Source organism: Lepisma saccharinum, chromosome 14 (assembly GCF_977018435.1).
Source record: "Lepisma saccharinum chromosome 14, izLepSacc3.1, whole genome shotgun sequence".
NCBI classification, from domain to species: domain Eukaryota; kingdom Metazoa; phylum Arthropoda; class Insecta; order Zygentoma; family Lepismatidae; genus Lepisma; species Lepisma saccharinum.
The window spans coordinates 78,596,562-78,612,125 of NC_139242.1; the positions used below are offsets into that span (position 1 = coordinate 78,596,562).

The 15,564-nt window shown below is 35.7% G+C and overlaps 1 protein-coding gene across 1 annotated transcript; it reads left to right on the forward strand.

Moving 5' to 3' along the window:
- The first annotated feature begins 484 nt into the window (after nt 1-484).
- LOC145999074 (uncharacterized) lies at nt 485-15,298 on the forward strand. The gene is made up of 4 exons (XM_083136042.1): nt 485-594; nt 5,971-6,071; nt 7,379-7,535; nt 9,162-15,298. Exons 1-4 carry the CDS (start codon nt 532-534, stop codon nt 9,294-9,296), a joined length of 456 nt encoding a protein of 151 aa, XP_082992168.1. The 5' UTR covers nt 485-531; the 3' UTR covers nt 9,297-15,298.
- The last annotated feature ends 266 nt before the right edge of the window (nt 15,299-15,564 follow it).

A 15,564-nucleotide genomic window follows, 5' to 3' on the forward strand; every position in this document is an offset into this window, starting at 1 on the left:
TTGTACCTTTCGGACAGAGCCTTGCTCTTTGTGCATAAACGTTGCGCTTTAATATATTAATTCTTAGGTTCAGGAGAATGTAATTTTCGGAAACTTATGACTGGCTACATAATCTTAAAGCTTTACTGAACCATTTTTATTATCGATTTACACTAGAAATTCTTACCTTCGTTGAAAATAACGTTTGAATGGCCATCCCATCGCGTTCCAATGTAAAGCTTAGGACAACCAAATGACGAACGAAATTATTTAGGGACACAACAGGGGTGGCGCCGCCACTGGAAAATTTTGCAATGAACAGCCCCGTGGACAAAGAACATCATATTCAGAAATTTTGGGGAAAATGATTCTTTTCTTTAACAAGTCAGTCCTATTTCCTCATCTTCTTTTAAAGTAAAAATGTCTGTGGTAAAACATCGACATTGTAATTAAAGTTTATGACACCAGGTGGTGCATACTTCTGGAAGCTCCATCTAGCGAGTCTGTGGCATCGTATCATGATCATTTAGTGCAAGTTGCGTGGAAAACAAAATGTATACAAAATGTGTTATGTGTATGTTGTTAACTTTCATTGTACTCCAATGTGTTGAAGTTGTAAGTTACAAGAAGTTGTTATTTTATTTAGTAGAGTTTTTGATTTTCAACCTTAAGTAATTTCTAATCTGATAGCTTTACAGTATAGTATAACAAGTTAAAATTTCCAGTGCAAGGAAAATAAATACAGTGAAATGTCATCACAAAGTATTTAACATTAGTCACTTAGGGTTAGACTTCATAATGTCTGCAGTATAGTAATCGTACAAGTCACATCGGTAAATACAACTTGTCAAACGAAGACTCCATCCTATCGCACATTTTCCATGGTAGCTCTTAACAAAAAATGGAGCGAATTTACAATATAGAGAAAGTCTCCAATTTTGTTAATTTTCGGTATACTAACTAATTTTGACCTCCTAATCACGAATCTGTTGAAAAAACCAGGGGTCACATCTGAAAATTTGAAAAAAAGCCGATTGAATTTTATATATATATATATATATATATATATATATATATATATATATATATATATATATATATATATATATATATATATATATATATATATATATAGGTGTATATGCGTAGTTTTATGAACAAAAATGTAATCTCCTGTCATTGTGTCCAACCACGCCATTGTTTTACAAGAAAATGATTTATGATGTTCAATTCTAGTACGATCCCTATTTTTTCGATGAATTTAGGGGTGAAATGAGTGCTAATGGAACCTAACCTAACAGGCCTAACCTAACCTCGTGTGAATGGTTCGTGGATGGTTTGTGGGGCTAACGTCAATGGTTTGTGGGGCTACCCGTGGATGGTTTTTGGTGCTAACGAACAATTTTTCATCAAAATGTACAATTTCCAAATGTGACCCCCGGTTTTTTACAACAGATTCGTGATTAGGAGGCCAAAATTAGTTAGTATACCGAAAATTGACGAAATTGGAGACTTTCTCTATATTGTAAATTCTTACCCAAAAAATGATGGGGAAGCTATGAGTATTGTTTTGTATTTACAATAATAATATAGTGGATGCAGTTAACTGTTTCACATAATTCCAATTGGCACAGATTTCGATTGTGGTATTCTGACATCTTCCTTACACATGTCCATTTCCTGCACTATTCGAGAAGCTACAAAAGCTGCTTTACAGCATGGTGGATTAGAAATAATTCTTGTCTGGAGGTAGGTAGGTTTCATAAGCATAGGCGCCGACTCCATGGGGCTTGGGGGGGAGGGGGGCCTTGAGCCCCCCAATGTTAACAATGTGGGGCAGCGCCCCCCTAATAAGGCATGAGTTTACAATACCGGACCACTGTCCAGTTTCTATAAAATTTCGTCTACTTACTAATTTCGGTGTCCTGATGACGTAACTGTAGTTCATATTTGGCGGTCGCTTGTTAAAATTGTACATTTACGTCTAGAAATTGTAAAATAACCTTGCGATTTACCACGCTGATTGTCCCTACACAGCAATTCGGAACCATCTTTCTTTCGCAATTCGTTAATGGTCTTCCTTTATGCACAACAATCTTGCTGACGTAAGATGAGGAATGCCTACGAGGTTAGGTTAGGTTCCATTAGCATAAATACAAAGAAAAATTAATATTTTAGCTATGAGAACTATACCTTGTCTTGCCTGTTGATTTCTTCATGTTGGGAAAATGGCGTCTTCCGTGGAGTTATTGTTCTTATGGTAGGGTTACGTTACGTTAAGAAAACATAGTTTATTTCGTTTTTTTCTCTATTTCCATACTTGACCGCCAATTATTACATGCAGATTCGTGTTTAGGAGTTCACAATTAGTGAGTAGGCGACATTTCATAGAAATTGGAGAGTGGTCCGGTATTGTAAACTCGTTCCTAATTTTGCTTAAGAGGATCTAATGTATTATTTTGCTTCTCTTGTAAAGTTTACTCTGAATTGTGCCCCTTGAACTTAACTTTAATTACACATTTGAAATGTTCTAGATCATCAATTTGGGGGGCTGAGACCGCTAAACCATCAACTTTGGAAGGGCTATGACCAGAGACAGCAAAACACATGACTTATTACTATAGGCCTATACTAAGTATGTAATTATGAGTGTTGTTAAAATTTTTACTAAAAAGAGTTTCAAAAGACGATGTGCATGAACTAGGGTAGTGGATGGGATGTTTGGGCTACATGACATTCAGAACGAGATCATAGATATATTAGGGAGATCTGTTTTGCGCTCCGTGGTAGCAGATATTAAAAGTCGGGAATATTTTGTTATTATGGTTGACGAAACTTGTGACATATTCATCCGTGGACAATTAATATTCTGCATTAGAACTGTGAATAAAAATTTTGATATTTTTGAGGAATTCATGGGCTTTTATGAGATTCTGAACACTGAGGCCAAAACTTAAAAAAGGGAGAGAGTGAGTCATTCATTAATTTATTTCAGTGATCAGAGGCCCCCCCCCCAATAATTTTGACAAGTCGGCGCCCCTGTTCATAATTGTCTCGATATGAACCAAGAATGGAGTGATGATTAGTCTTAAAACCATTCTGCAGACTAAATGGCGAAAAAAAAAGTTGATTCGTGTATTTGGTTAGTAGAACTTTTTGGTAATGCTGAAAAGATGAAATACAAGCGGACATGGAACACCTTGCAAATTTAATGTTTATGTGACTGGGAGTTTCTAAGCGTTTCCGTACAATTTGCTTATTTCATGTCGCATCTTGATGTTATAGACTCGATAATAAAGATGAATGATGAATAATAGATTGATGAAGACACAAATGCAAAGCTAGCCTCTGTGTATGCATAGGTTGATTTGCATAATGCTAACTTTACAGACTAGCCTTAAGAAGTATTAAATTTCATTTAACTCCATAGAAATGTACCATCTGTCAAATCATACTCAGACCATGTGTTTCATTGTTAATATAGTGGGGTATAACTAGCAATACTCGAATGAGCTAAAACATATCAAAGGAGTGTCCAGTCTCCTTCTGTTCCTGGTTATGGAAGAGAAGTATTACAAATACTGAAGTTACAAGAATATACGTACAGTAACACTGTAATGTCTGTTAAACCGTAAAACATTATGGTAAATTCCGGTCAATGAATTTCTTCATTTTTACAGAAGAAACTACTTACGAAAATGAGTTTCTGTAGCATTGTCAAAGCTCGTGGACGTATTTTCTTTCATCGTTGAATCTATTAAACTGGGTATTCATGTATTTTTGAAGAGAAATATATATCCAATCTCCCTACCGATTAGGCATAAATAAAACAAGAATATCAGTTGTAATTTAATGCATTAGTAACAGTGAGTCCTGACCTAAAATTCGGCATAATCACCACCGTTGTTCTGGCATTTGTTGTAGCATGGTACTAAATTTTGTATGTCTATGGCATATGTGTCTGACAGCAGACTGAAACTATCTCTACCGCAGTGTAGCTGTCAAATCCATGTCCTGCCAGAAACCTCTTCACTTAAACAAAGAGATGAAAGTCGGTACATGCAAGGCCAGGGCTGTACAGTTAGTGGTCAAAGATCTCTCACCTGAAGTGATGCAAAGGGCCCGCGTGTACTCGTGTACCGCGTGTACGCGTGTGCACATTTGATTGGCCTTCCGTGAATTGTTTGCACCATCGTTTGACCATACTATCACTCACGATGTCCAGTCTGCACACCTCACACGATTTTTGGTGGCTCTGTGCCAAATTCTGAGCATGCAAATATCTGATTACTACACGTAGGCTACATCGCAGTCGGTGGGAGACTGTGTGAGAGCTGCAATTTTTAACCTAGAACTGTCTTAAAACGGCTGCATTGCAACTGTATCAGATTACAGCTACATTCCACTTCTTCGTGCCTGCATGTGTGTGTGTCACTCACCGACCACTAGTGCTGCATATAGGCACCATTGGAGCTTTTTTCAGGACGCCCTTCATATATGAACTTTCAGAAGCTGTTATTAACAGAGTGTTCCTGTTTAATGTGTGGTTAGCTAAATCAAAAATACAATGCAATTCTATAAATTCCTTGCGTTAAATTTCTAATACCTACATACCCTTTTCGTCAGCAATAATGGTATAACTGCATGTTGTCAGTTTCACAGTACTTCACTTGGATATACTGTACTGAAGTAGAAATCCCATTGATAATGTAAGGAAATATGACACTTTCTTTTGTACAATTCAATTGTTTCACTTATATGCAAGAGTTAAGTTGTTTGCTGTACAGAGAAGAGAGAAGTAGGTTTATGCATCGAAAAATGAATCCGCACTCATGGTTCTTGCAAGCAGAGGGTTCCAAACCTCAGTGGAAATATCAACATATAATACCGAGAATGTATGAGAAGACTGATAAATTACAAATTGTATTTCTTTATCAATCACTCTTCACTCTTATCTCATTTTTAGTCGTAACTTAAAAAAAAATCAAATATTTTATTTTAAATTTACTGCATATGATAAATTTCCATAATCCTTCCCTAGCTTGTGAATTGTAATAATTTTCCAAATTCACTATTTTGCTGTTTGAATTCAAATCATAGAGAATAGAGAAATTAAGTCAATTTCATAGAAGATACTTAACAAATCCATACCTGGATCTGTATGAGTTTATTATTTCCATTTACAAAAACATCGATTTAGTTTAGTTTGTAGGGAAAATGTAAATTTTGTCCTGGAAAAGTCAGGGAATTTCATTTCTGCTTGTTTGATTGTTTCATTTTGCTTCACTTTTTACTGGCTTGATTGATTGTTTTATTTTACTTCACTTTTTTTTTTGGCACTTTTGGCTAATCATAAAGATGAGGATGAGTGATAATGTGTTGAAATTCATGAATGGACACTCGCAAAGAATGCTCTTGCCCAGACTGGAATTCAAACCCAGAACCCTGATGTCGTAGCTTGCTGTGATAACCACTCTGCCACAGCGTAAGATAGTACTTTTTCACTTGTCCCATATAACTGAAATACCCAAACCCTTATGACTAGCTAGCATTGGTCGCAAACCACAGATTAGATTAGCATGACATCAGTCACAGAAATTTGAATTATAACCTTGCAAAACTTTTTTTCTACTCTGAAATTACATTATTGATAAAAACATTTGCCTCATTAATTAAATTCTGTAACTCCCTGTATAAAATAAATTGACAAACATAAGAGATTGAAAAGATGGTCAAAGATGGGGCTCAAGTTTCAGTAAATGTCACTTGCATTTTCAAGTTTTTAGCAATGAAACTTGGTGTAGCGTTACTTTTGGAACATACTACATTTTTCATGAGCAATGAAACTTGACAATGGTAACAACAATTTGATAATTTTGAGACCATTTATGCATTGTTTCAGATCAGTGTACTGTACGAGCCTTCTTATATGCTGTCCAGTTTATTTATTTGTTGCTTGCTTTATCATCATCATATTTTCATTTCTTACAGGCACAAGGATACTATTGTGAATGGAATCTCTGTGATTCAGATCAGTATTGCTGCGGTGATAATCAGTGCTGCAGTAATGTGTACAGTCTTTCATACTTTTGGTAAGCTTTACCAGTAAATAGCTGTTAATCCTTTTTAAGTGTAATCGTTTTTTGAAAATGTGATGGTGAAAACATTTATAAAGATAAAACAATTTGTATTATAAAATTCTTGGTACTATTATTGTATGAGGGAAACACCTACGAATCATATATTTCGGACTTCTTTACATTGCTAACGTGTTATTTTCGAATGTGGAACATTTCCTAAAGTGAAATAATGCATATCAATGTCTATTTCGTAGATTTATGAGTACTTACTGTTACTTGTTGTTTCGAATCTGTAACACATTATGGCCGTGATAGCGTACTGGTTTAGTGGGCATTCTGAGAGTGTTTTGTCGATTTATGCAGTGTTCCAACCTCGTTCACCAGAAAATATCTACTTTCGTGCCCGGATTTGAAATTATGCTAATACGTCGCAAACCATTGACGTTAGCCTCACAAACCATTGACGTTAGCCCCAAAAACCATTTTCCGTAAGGTTAAGTTAGATTAGGCAAGCAGAGTTAAAAAAAAATTAAAAACACTCGACATGTCATGTTCTAGTGAAAACACGGCGAGGGTGAAAAACTGGCTAAGGGGTTGCATCATCTTAACACACAGAACATTGCACTCTCATGCAGAAAGCCAAATGGCGGGAGCAGAAAGAGCGTGTCGGACAGAGATTTTCGCAGAAAACAACACGCATTCACATTAAAATGGATCAAATCTACATTCAGGAACTTCCACAACGCTAAAGAAAATGATTTCCGTAAGTACTTTCTCCTGTAAATTTGAAGGAATCTGTTTCCCTCATACGATAATGTTACCAAATTCAATTTGTCTGCATGTCCCTCGTTGAGTATTAGAATGTTAAGAAGAGTATGTGTCTGCAGGAATTCCTTGAGCATTGAATGGACTGAGAGTCAAAACAACATACTACTTTATATCTCAACAGTTCTACAGATTTCTACTTTGTCTTAATCTCATGCTTTTGCCATGTACAATACCATGAATGGAACAGTCACATAAATATCACCATTTAAAATGAAAATATTTTTGTAGGTTTGCCTATGCTTAGCCTTTATACATGCAACTGTCTGTTCCAGAGTTTCATTGTCAAACCTAGTGTCATCTGTGGACAGCACAATTATATATATTCTGAAATCACAATAATCAAACTTCAATGCTGTTCGTGTGTAATACTAATTTGCCTAACAATTCTGTAAAATCTAGTTTTTTTTTTAAAGAAACTTGTGTTTTGTGAAGACATGTGTTTTATTATTGGTATTTATTTGTTTTGCAATACTTTTTCATTATTATTACAGGGCAGGGGTTGTGTTCTTGATCATTATGCTGTCATCATGTGGAGGTTTCTTCAGGTACTGCTACATGTATCGGCCGCAAATCATAGTCCACCAGATAACGAACTACATTCCTCTCCCTACAGACAGGAATCAACCAGAAGAGCTACAGAGACTTGCAGTATGTATATCTGTGTATATGCTTTATTATCAAGGCCCATGAAGCGTTGTCTCCCCTTCATAACGAGCCTTTCTGCCAACCTTATAATCAAGGTGCCCTGGATTCAATTTGCAGTGCCAAAAGTATACCCAGGCTTGATTAGTGTATCAGTTCATAAAGTAGACATAAACAAAACTATGTTAAGATGTAGGAATAACTAACCAAGTCATTTTTGGATTGATTGAATTGCTTTATTTTACTTCGCTTTTTGTGCCACTTTTGACTAATTTGCGAAGATGGGGATGACTGATGATGTGATGAAATTTGTGAATGGACACTCACAAATATCCCATGCCTAGGCCGGGATTCGAACCTGGCGTCATAGCACGATGTACTAACCACTCCGCCACAGGGACCGGCAGTAATTTTTGGAGTAAATAAATTTCCATTAAGCCCTGGTAGGAATATATTATTGCTCTCTCCATGAAAATAGACCAGTCAAGGTTGGAACTTCCTCTTGCCTCCTCCGTGCTCCTCCACGGTTTGAGGAGCAGCAGGTACAGTTCAATATGTGGTCAAATTTTGCTCTCACCACTGAAGTTCACCGGTTAAAGTCCCACCCTTGTGTTCTATGTGAGTGTCCATTCATCAATGCCATGTAATCATAATTCATCCTCATCATCGCAATTGGTCAAGAGTGGCAGAAAAGTGATGCTAAATAACATAAATACTAAAAAATTAAGCCAATTGCTATAGTAATCTTCACTTTCATTGGAATATTTGCATAGAAACATACTGTAAGTTGATTTGTATTTGATGTAGTGGTTAAAACATGCTTATATATTTGTTTCATGTTTTCTTTATTTTCAATATCGCAACCCCTTAATTTGATTCCACATTCCCCCAGCACCCCTAGATGATTAATCCTCTTGCCACCACTGTTATAGGGAGATAGAGATTGTCATGATTGTTACTGGGGACGAAGTACAAATATGTGGGCTTACAGGAAATATGTTGTAACCCGATTAAGTAATTGAACCCATGCCCAAGTCACAGGCATTGCTCAGATGAGCGCAAGATTGATGCACAGCAAAATTCCTTCAATAAAACATAAAATATAGATGGTATGTCACACTAAAGATGCTGTATGTGTTTTTAAAATTAATTTCAATGTTTTGTTTATTACAGTGTTACTTGTCTGTTTGCTCGACGTGATCAAATAGAATGCAAGTTAGCCAGCGACAATATTTTACATTACATAACCCGAAAAGTTTTGCGATTATTGGAACATTTTAATTTTTTTCGTCAAATGCTTATACATTTTGTGTATAAAATATATATTCTAGGCATCTACAAACCTATAGAATGATTCACTATTTTTTCCAACCCTCTTGTGTCACTGCTCCCATTATTTTTCACAATTTAAAGTAAAAATAATACTTTTCCTTGTGAATTTCATACAAACATACTTTTATTTATTTCTGTAGGCCGAGAAAGTATTTCAGTTTAAAAAATATCTCGTATTTACGTTAAATACTATTTGCTAACATTTTTTTTGAAAATTATTAATGGAAGTTAAAATTGTTGCTTATTGGCAATTTCAACGCAATCAAATTGGATATACTCAATACAGTTTTTAATTTACAGGCTTATGAAGATGTTGAGGCTTCCCTTGATCATTCAAGTTCCAGTAGTTACTCGCCCACTGGTAGCCCTCCGCCGCCATATTCACAAGTGGCACTTAATGCTGGGAAAGACGAGAAAGATGAAAATCCTGTGTGAGTATGCAGAGTATTCAATGCAGAAAAAATGAACTACAATATTTTTATTTTACAAATTGTAGCTGAAGGTATGACAGGTGGTGAATGTTACTAATGTTTTTAAAACACCTTGTTGTAGTTACTCAGTATTTATTTTGTTAAATTTAACATGTAAGGTAACAAACTGCTTAAGCTGACCTAAAATATAGCTGAGTTTAGCAGAATATTATTGTTGCTGTAATTTTTTTTTCCGTAATGTGCCACATCTAGTATATGTTTTTTCTGATGTACTTTCCTTTTTGTTATTATAATTTAATACCATGTGGTGCTTTAAAATATGTATATTGTTTAGAATTTATGCTGTTCAACTTCTCATGTATATGCTTTAGTTGTAGCAATAGAATTTTTAAGATTTATCTGATAATTTTGTTAAAAATATTCATTATTACAGAATATTCTTGATCTATGTATTATTTTTTTTTTATATTTGATACTTGTTGGTTTCGGGACAATATTTCATGTTATTTCCGCTATGTGTCTGATAAATCCACCTAATTCATGAATATATACATCAGACTGTAGTTTATCATAATTATACATTTGTTTGTATTTTTGTATTATGTTGTATTTATATATTCCGTTCATGAGTATTTAATTCCATCTATGCCATCCATTGCTTCAAAATGATTCATTTTGAGAGAATCATGAAAATGACTTTGTTTTTATCGAAATGTGTAACATGTCTCTGCAAAACATTTCTATCAGATGAACTTAAATGATAGAAAACAAATATCCGTGTAAGCAGTTTAGAGTGTGATTTCATAATTGCTGAACCTGTATAGTGCAAGGAAAAGCAAATGAGCTTTCGATAGCATATATCATCAATACTGATTTTTACAGTTTTATTACTTTATGAGTTGCTATGGGAAAGCTATTCTATTCTCTGATTGTTGTGCACAAGTAAATGTACTATATGCCAGAAGTCACAAACTTGCACAAGATAGTTGATGAATCAGAAACAACTAAAAATTATAATTGTCGTGATCTGATTGGTCAAATTTATGAAACTTGACGTGGCTATAATCAGAGCAGGATCTTATTACACCGCACAAAGAATAGCAAGGTAGAACACATTTTAAAATCACACACATTAGTACTAATACAAGTTTCAAAAATTGGTTAACATGTAACAATCACAATAAATATATTAAGTTATTTGTGCCACATCGCTTGCAGTTAGTATCATGCCAACACTCCAGGCTATTTAAGAAGGGATATTAGTGTTCCTGCCATTTCAGTTGGAAAGAAATGCTTGTTTATAATTCTGAAGATGCTTTTTGCATAAATGTGCAATATAGACTGATAGCAGCTTGCATTCCATGCATCCAGTCACATTTTCAGTTCATATGCGAGTTGCCAAATTTCAAAGGCATGATGAAAAATGAGGAAATTCCTATCCATTCAAACAAAGATTGAACAGATCCTATTTGAATTCACCTTTCCCCTTTCCCAGTAGTGTTTGCAATGTATGGTAAATGCAGGTTTGGGCAAGGAATGTCTTTGTATGTTTATGTTTTCAAATTCCAATGAGAAGTGGTTAGTTAATATATCCAAGCAAGTACTTATGTGCAAAATTGATTACCATATCACTGGCTAAATACTATTTTGTCTTATGTCCATCTATGCACTAACGTCAGAGGAGAACATTTATTATTGTTGATAATTCATGTCACCTGATAACGAAATACATTGCTTCGGAACATGATGCATTAACATGTAAGGAACATGATAACGTCAGCAACTCATCTCCGACAAAAAAGTAAAGATACGACAAACTGCATTCAGCCGGCGATATGTTCTATTAATTTCATTAGCTATTGTTGCTATGCACTTTGTAGCATGTTGGTTCACTGCTTGTTGGCTTTCTATTTCACTTCCCCCCCCCCCCAAATCCACAGGTTGTACTACTGTAGCTACCTTCTCTGCTGTTCTCTCAGCTACCAAAAAATCAAACTGCAAGGCACAAAAAGCTTGTTGAGGACCAAGAATTTTGCCTGTCGAGGAATTTTACTTTGGGTGATGCATGGTCCCAGTGTTGCTGCTTCCTGGCTTCTGATATTGGGGTCCAGTACTATTGCTCCTATGTAGCTCCTAAATTGTCCTCCCAATGCGGATGAACATCAACATTTTAATCTTCCACCAGAAATCGAACATGGGATTGTTCACAACAAAGCAGTAGCGCTAACCATAAGGCTCAGCAGGAACTCTGCTTTCAATAATGTCTTGTGTTTTAATTAATGCGGTAATGGTATTCAAATATGGTTCCCTATCCATTATCACACACACAATTCCATTCGACACGCAAAACCGCACTTCACTGTAATCCTCTTTACGATGGTTTTGTATTGGCCCCGTCTAGTTGACTGTACTTTTTGACACTTTTACACTCACCTGCGTAGTTGGTTACAGCGTGCAACACCGAGTTGTGTACTTTTCTTGATTTGGTGTCAGCACCATGTACACTACATTCTGTAGTGGTGAGCAGTGTGGTGGATGGTCATGTGGTTCGTTAAAATGAACGTTGAAAGCAGCAGACAGGCTTTTGTTGAATCTTCTGAGCTTGAACACTACTATTCTTGTGTAAATCATCTACTTGGATGAACATAATTTCCGTGCACCAGCCTGAAGCTGGGATACAATTACACTACATTTATTGTCAACAAGTGCAGCGAACTAGACGGTGCAATTGTAAATGTCAAAGAGTTCTTTATTATGTCATCTTTTGTGCTGACAAATTGAATGTTAGAAATGCAAATCATCCTATAGTACTTCAAAGTTGCCTATCCAATCATCACTTCTATATTCAACTGTAACATTCCAGTTTTTTTCTTCAGAAGTGATAGCAAGTTTTATTTTTAATCTTTTTCAAATGTTGTCATAGGTCGTATCTACTCTGACTCAACTCTCCCAACTGAGTTGAGTGCTAGGTAGCGTAACTTCACTGTGTCGCAGTGGATGACGAGTTGAGAATTGTCTGCTGCAGTGGGCTGAAACAAGTACCTTCCCCAGCGTTGCCAACCTTTGTACATGATAAGACCACGTATGTACATGGCATAAGTCTCCAGGTCCGTACGCTAAGTTTAAGCATAACCCCTCCACGCACGCATCCGTTTTCTAGGTTGGTTGTACTTGTTAGCATTTAATTAATGGCTTGTATGCTAGTTAATCGCAAATGAAACATGTCATATAGTCAAAATGTTGACAAACAGCATCTAGAACTTACACTTTCATATTTTTGCCATGATGGTTGCTATTTATTATTATTTAAATATGGAAATAAGCTCCGAAACAAATATCACGTTACAAATTCTACATTTCACGCTTGCCGAATTGCTAGCATCCGAACACAACAATTCTGGAATATCTTCCCAGGATTTCCCGTATTTCTGCTGACTCATTGCATTTGTTGCTCTTACCTTTCTGGAAGATGACGGGCGAGAATCACTGTCTTCTGAATCTGAACCATACACACGAGAAAGTAAGATTCTCAGGACACAATAACTGACCTCATGAAATTACCGTACATGTATGGATAGCAACGCTGCTTGGGCACGCTCAAATCTCGTTTGCTCCACCCTGCCATTTTGAAACAACAGAGTTGAAGAAAAGTAGCATAGGGAAAGGGAGTTGGGAGAATTGAGTACCAAATGTTGAGTCACAAGGGCATCCACTGTGGTAGCATCCCAACAGTTGCGGAACTGTTGTGCAGAGTAGACACGGCCATAGTATATATTGAACAGTCTTACGAGACATTAACAGGAATAAAATTATAACACTTCATAAATATTTTTGTTCCTAGATTCAGGAAGTGTGCATTCTTTTTACTCTTATAAGATTCAATTAGTTTAAGAATGACCAGACTGTCACATAGTGAATGGGAAGCAGTTAAATGTACCTTTTTTTTTAGAGTGATTATATTGCATATAAATTAGAAAATAGTGGTTGTTTCACATTTATCAGTAAGAAGTTTGGCGTAATGAAATAGTACACATTCAGATTATAGTTCTTCGTGTTGTTCGCATTGCTGTTCACAAAACTAATCTAGTAACTATTTTTTCATATGTATAAAAGCTGTCTTTTGAACATTGAGAAATATTGGTAAGAACTTATGGTAATAGTAAAATCACACAAATATCAATACATGCTCAGGAATACGAATCAATTCTTTGTACTTCTTTATTGTGAGCCTTAAACTTTTCATGTATTAATCGCACACACATCTTTTCTAAAGTGTCAATCTGTAACTAATATATTTCGTGACTACTCAGTCTGCTGAATTGTACTGAAAATGGAAAATTGCTGTTACGTAACATGAAGGAATAAAACTTGGATTTTATTGTTCTTCATACTGAAGCTCAAGAAGGTAATTTGTGGAAGGTATTTCAATCTAGAGGAATAATATACAGAGTGTTTTCCATGACTGTGTTACAGACTTGCAGGGATGATGGAGATTGGCCCAAGTAGCAATATGACATAAGAAACCCACATCTGGAAATGCATCATTAAAAAGTTATGAGCCAAAATTTCCTATGACAGTGGATTAAGACAACTGAAAGATGCAGCTTGTAGATTTAATACAAACGTCACTACAGTGTATTGTAGCACTCTACAATAAAAACCTTACAGTATTTTTCAAAATGGCAGCCCCCAGTGTCGATGCAGGCACAACAGTGTAGCAAGAAGCTCTGTCGCATCTGCTCTAACATTTCCAGAGCCATTCGGACAATATCAGAGACAGCAAGGGTTCTTGCCTGGATGGAGTGCAAGGAGTGTCCCTCAGCTCAGCACACAATCATCAACCGTTTGAGTGAGGAGGACGTGTTGGCAAGAATCCTTGCCATATCGTCAGTACGACCTCAGAAGGTATACGACGGAGCTTCTTGCAACACTGGAGTTCGTCATTATGAACAATTACTGTAACGATTTCATCATAGAGTGTTATGATACACTGTAGTAACATCCATATTAAATCTACAAGCCACATCTTTAAGTTTTAATGGCACATATCCAGACATGGGTTCCTTATCTCATATTGCTACTTGGGTCAATCTCCATCATCCCTGCGAGTCTGTAACACGATCACGGAGACACCCTGTAAAATTTTTCTCAATTTTACATTTTCCCGCATTTTAAGTTTCTTCAACTTGGTTCCCGGAAAAACGTAAAATTGAGGTTTCACTGTACTGGGTTTGAACTAAAACAAACTAAAGAAAAATAACCAAAATGAGGTGAGAACTTCTACTGTTACTCGTTGTTTCAAGTTCGAGCATAGTTTTGGGTTAGCTTTCTTTTGCAAATTAGTCATCTTCACACATGCATTCGCTCGTTTGGATCTGAGAATCATGTGTCACTTTTAACATTGCTATTTCTTATTGTATTTCCAAAACCTGTGTACAGCGTATCAGTGGTTAAAGTCAAGTTTATCTCCACCCTGAAGTACTATTGAATATTTGCCCACTTGTTTTGAATATGATTCAGAAAAATGCAGTGTGAAGCTTAAATTAAGGGTGCTGATGTATAGATGCACATGTACTGAATGTTCCATAAATTATGATGTTTCTGCATATGAAGTTTCACCATGAATGTTGGTCTTAATGTGATATGAACTAGTTGTACCTGTTTTAGTGAAGACTGTGAATTGAATTAATGTTTCTGGAAATAGTTGGTACTTTTGTATTGCATTGTAAATAGTATGGTGATATTTCTAAAACTATTTTAAGATATGCCATACACTGTGTATGATAATGTTATATACTTTGTAACATAGTGAATGTTTGTATGTATACATTTTTCTAAATTAATACCAAAGATGTGTCTGTAAATGATAAGCTCTTCTTAACCTATGTAACACTAGCGTTAACCAAATCCTTGTCTTTCCAGCTTGTGTTTGCATGTAATTGTTCTGTAATGGTTGTATTTATCAGTCTTCCTTTTAACCAAATATATAATTATTTATTATACTAAGTGCTTTACTTTATACGATCTAAAGTTAGTGAATCACAAATAGATATAATGAAAATAACCTTGTCCACACAGTTCTACAGTGAAAGTGATCAATTTCACCAGCAGCTTCCCAAGTTACACATGACCAAAGTTTGGTTGTGAACTAATTAAATATGTTATTTACTTTGTGGAGTTGAAATACAATGCCAGAAGGTGTTAACAAAGTTGCATTTTGTTTCGAACAAGTGTTCTTGAGTTACCAGCCAGGTTAAATCAGCATTAGCTTC

Excerpts from the sequence above, each read along its gene's own strand:
- LOC145999074 (XM_083136042.1), top strand. The coding sequence starts at position 532 with ATGTATACAAAATGTGTTATGTGTATGTTGTTAACTTTCATTGTACTC. Across the intron at positions 595-5,970 it reads TACTCCAATGTGTTGAAGTT|GCACAAGGATACTATTGTGA; the intron begins GTAAGTTACAAG and ends CATTTCTTACAG. Across the intron at positions 7,536-9,161 it reads AAGAGCTACAGAGACTTGCA|GCTTATGAAGATGTTGAGGC; the intron begins GTATGTATATCT and ends TTTAATTTACAG.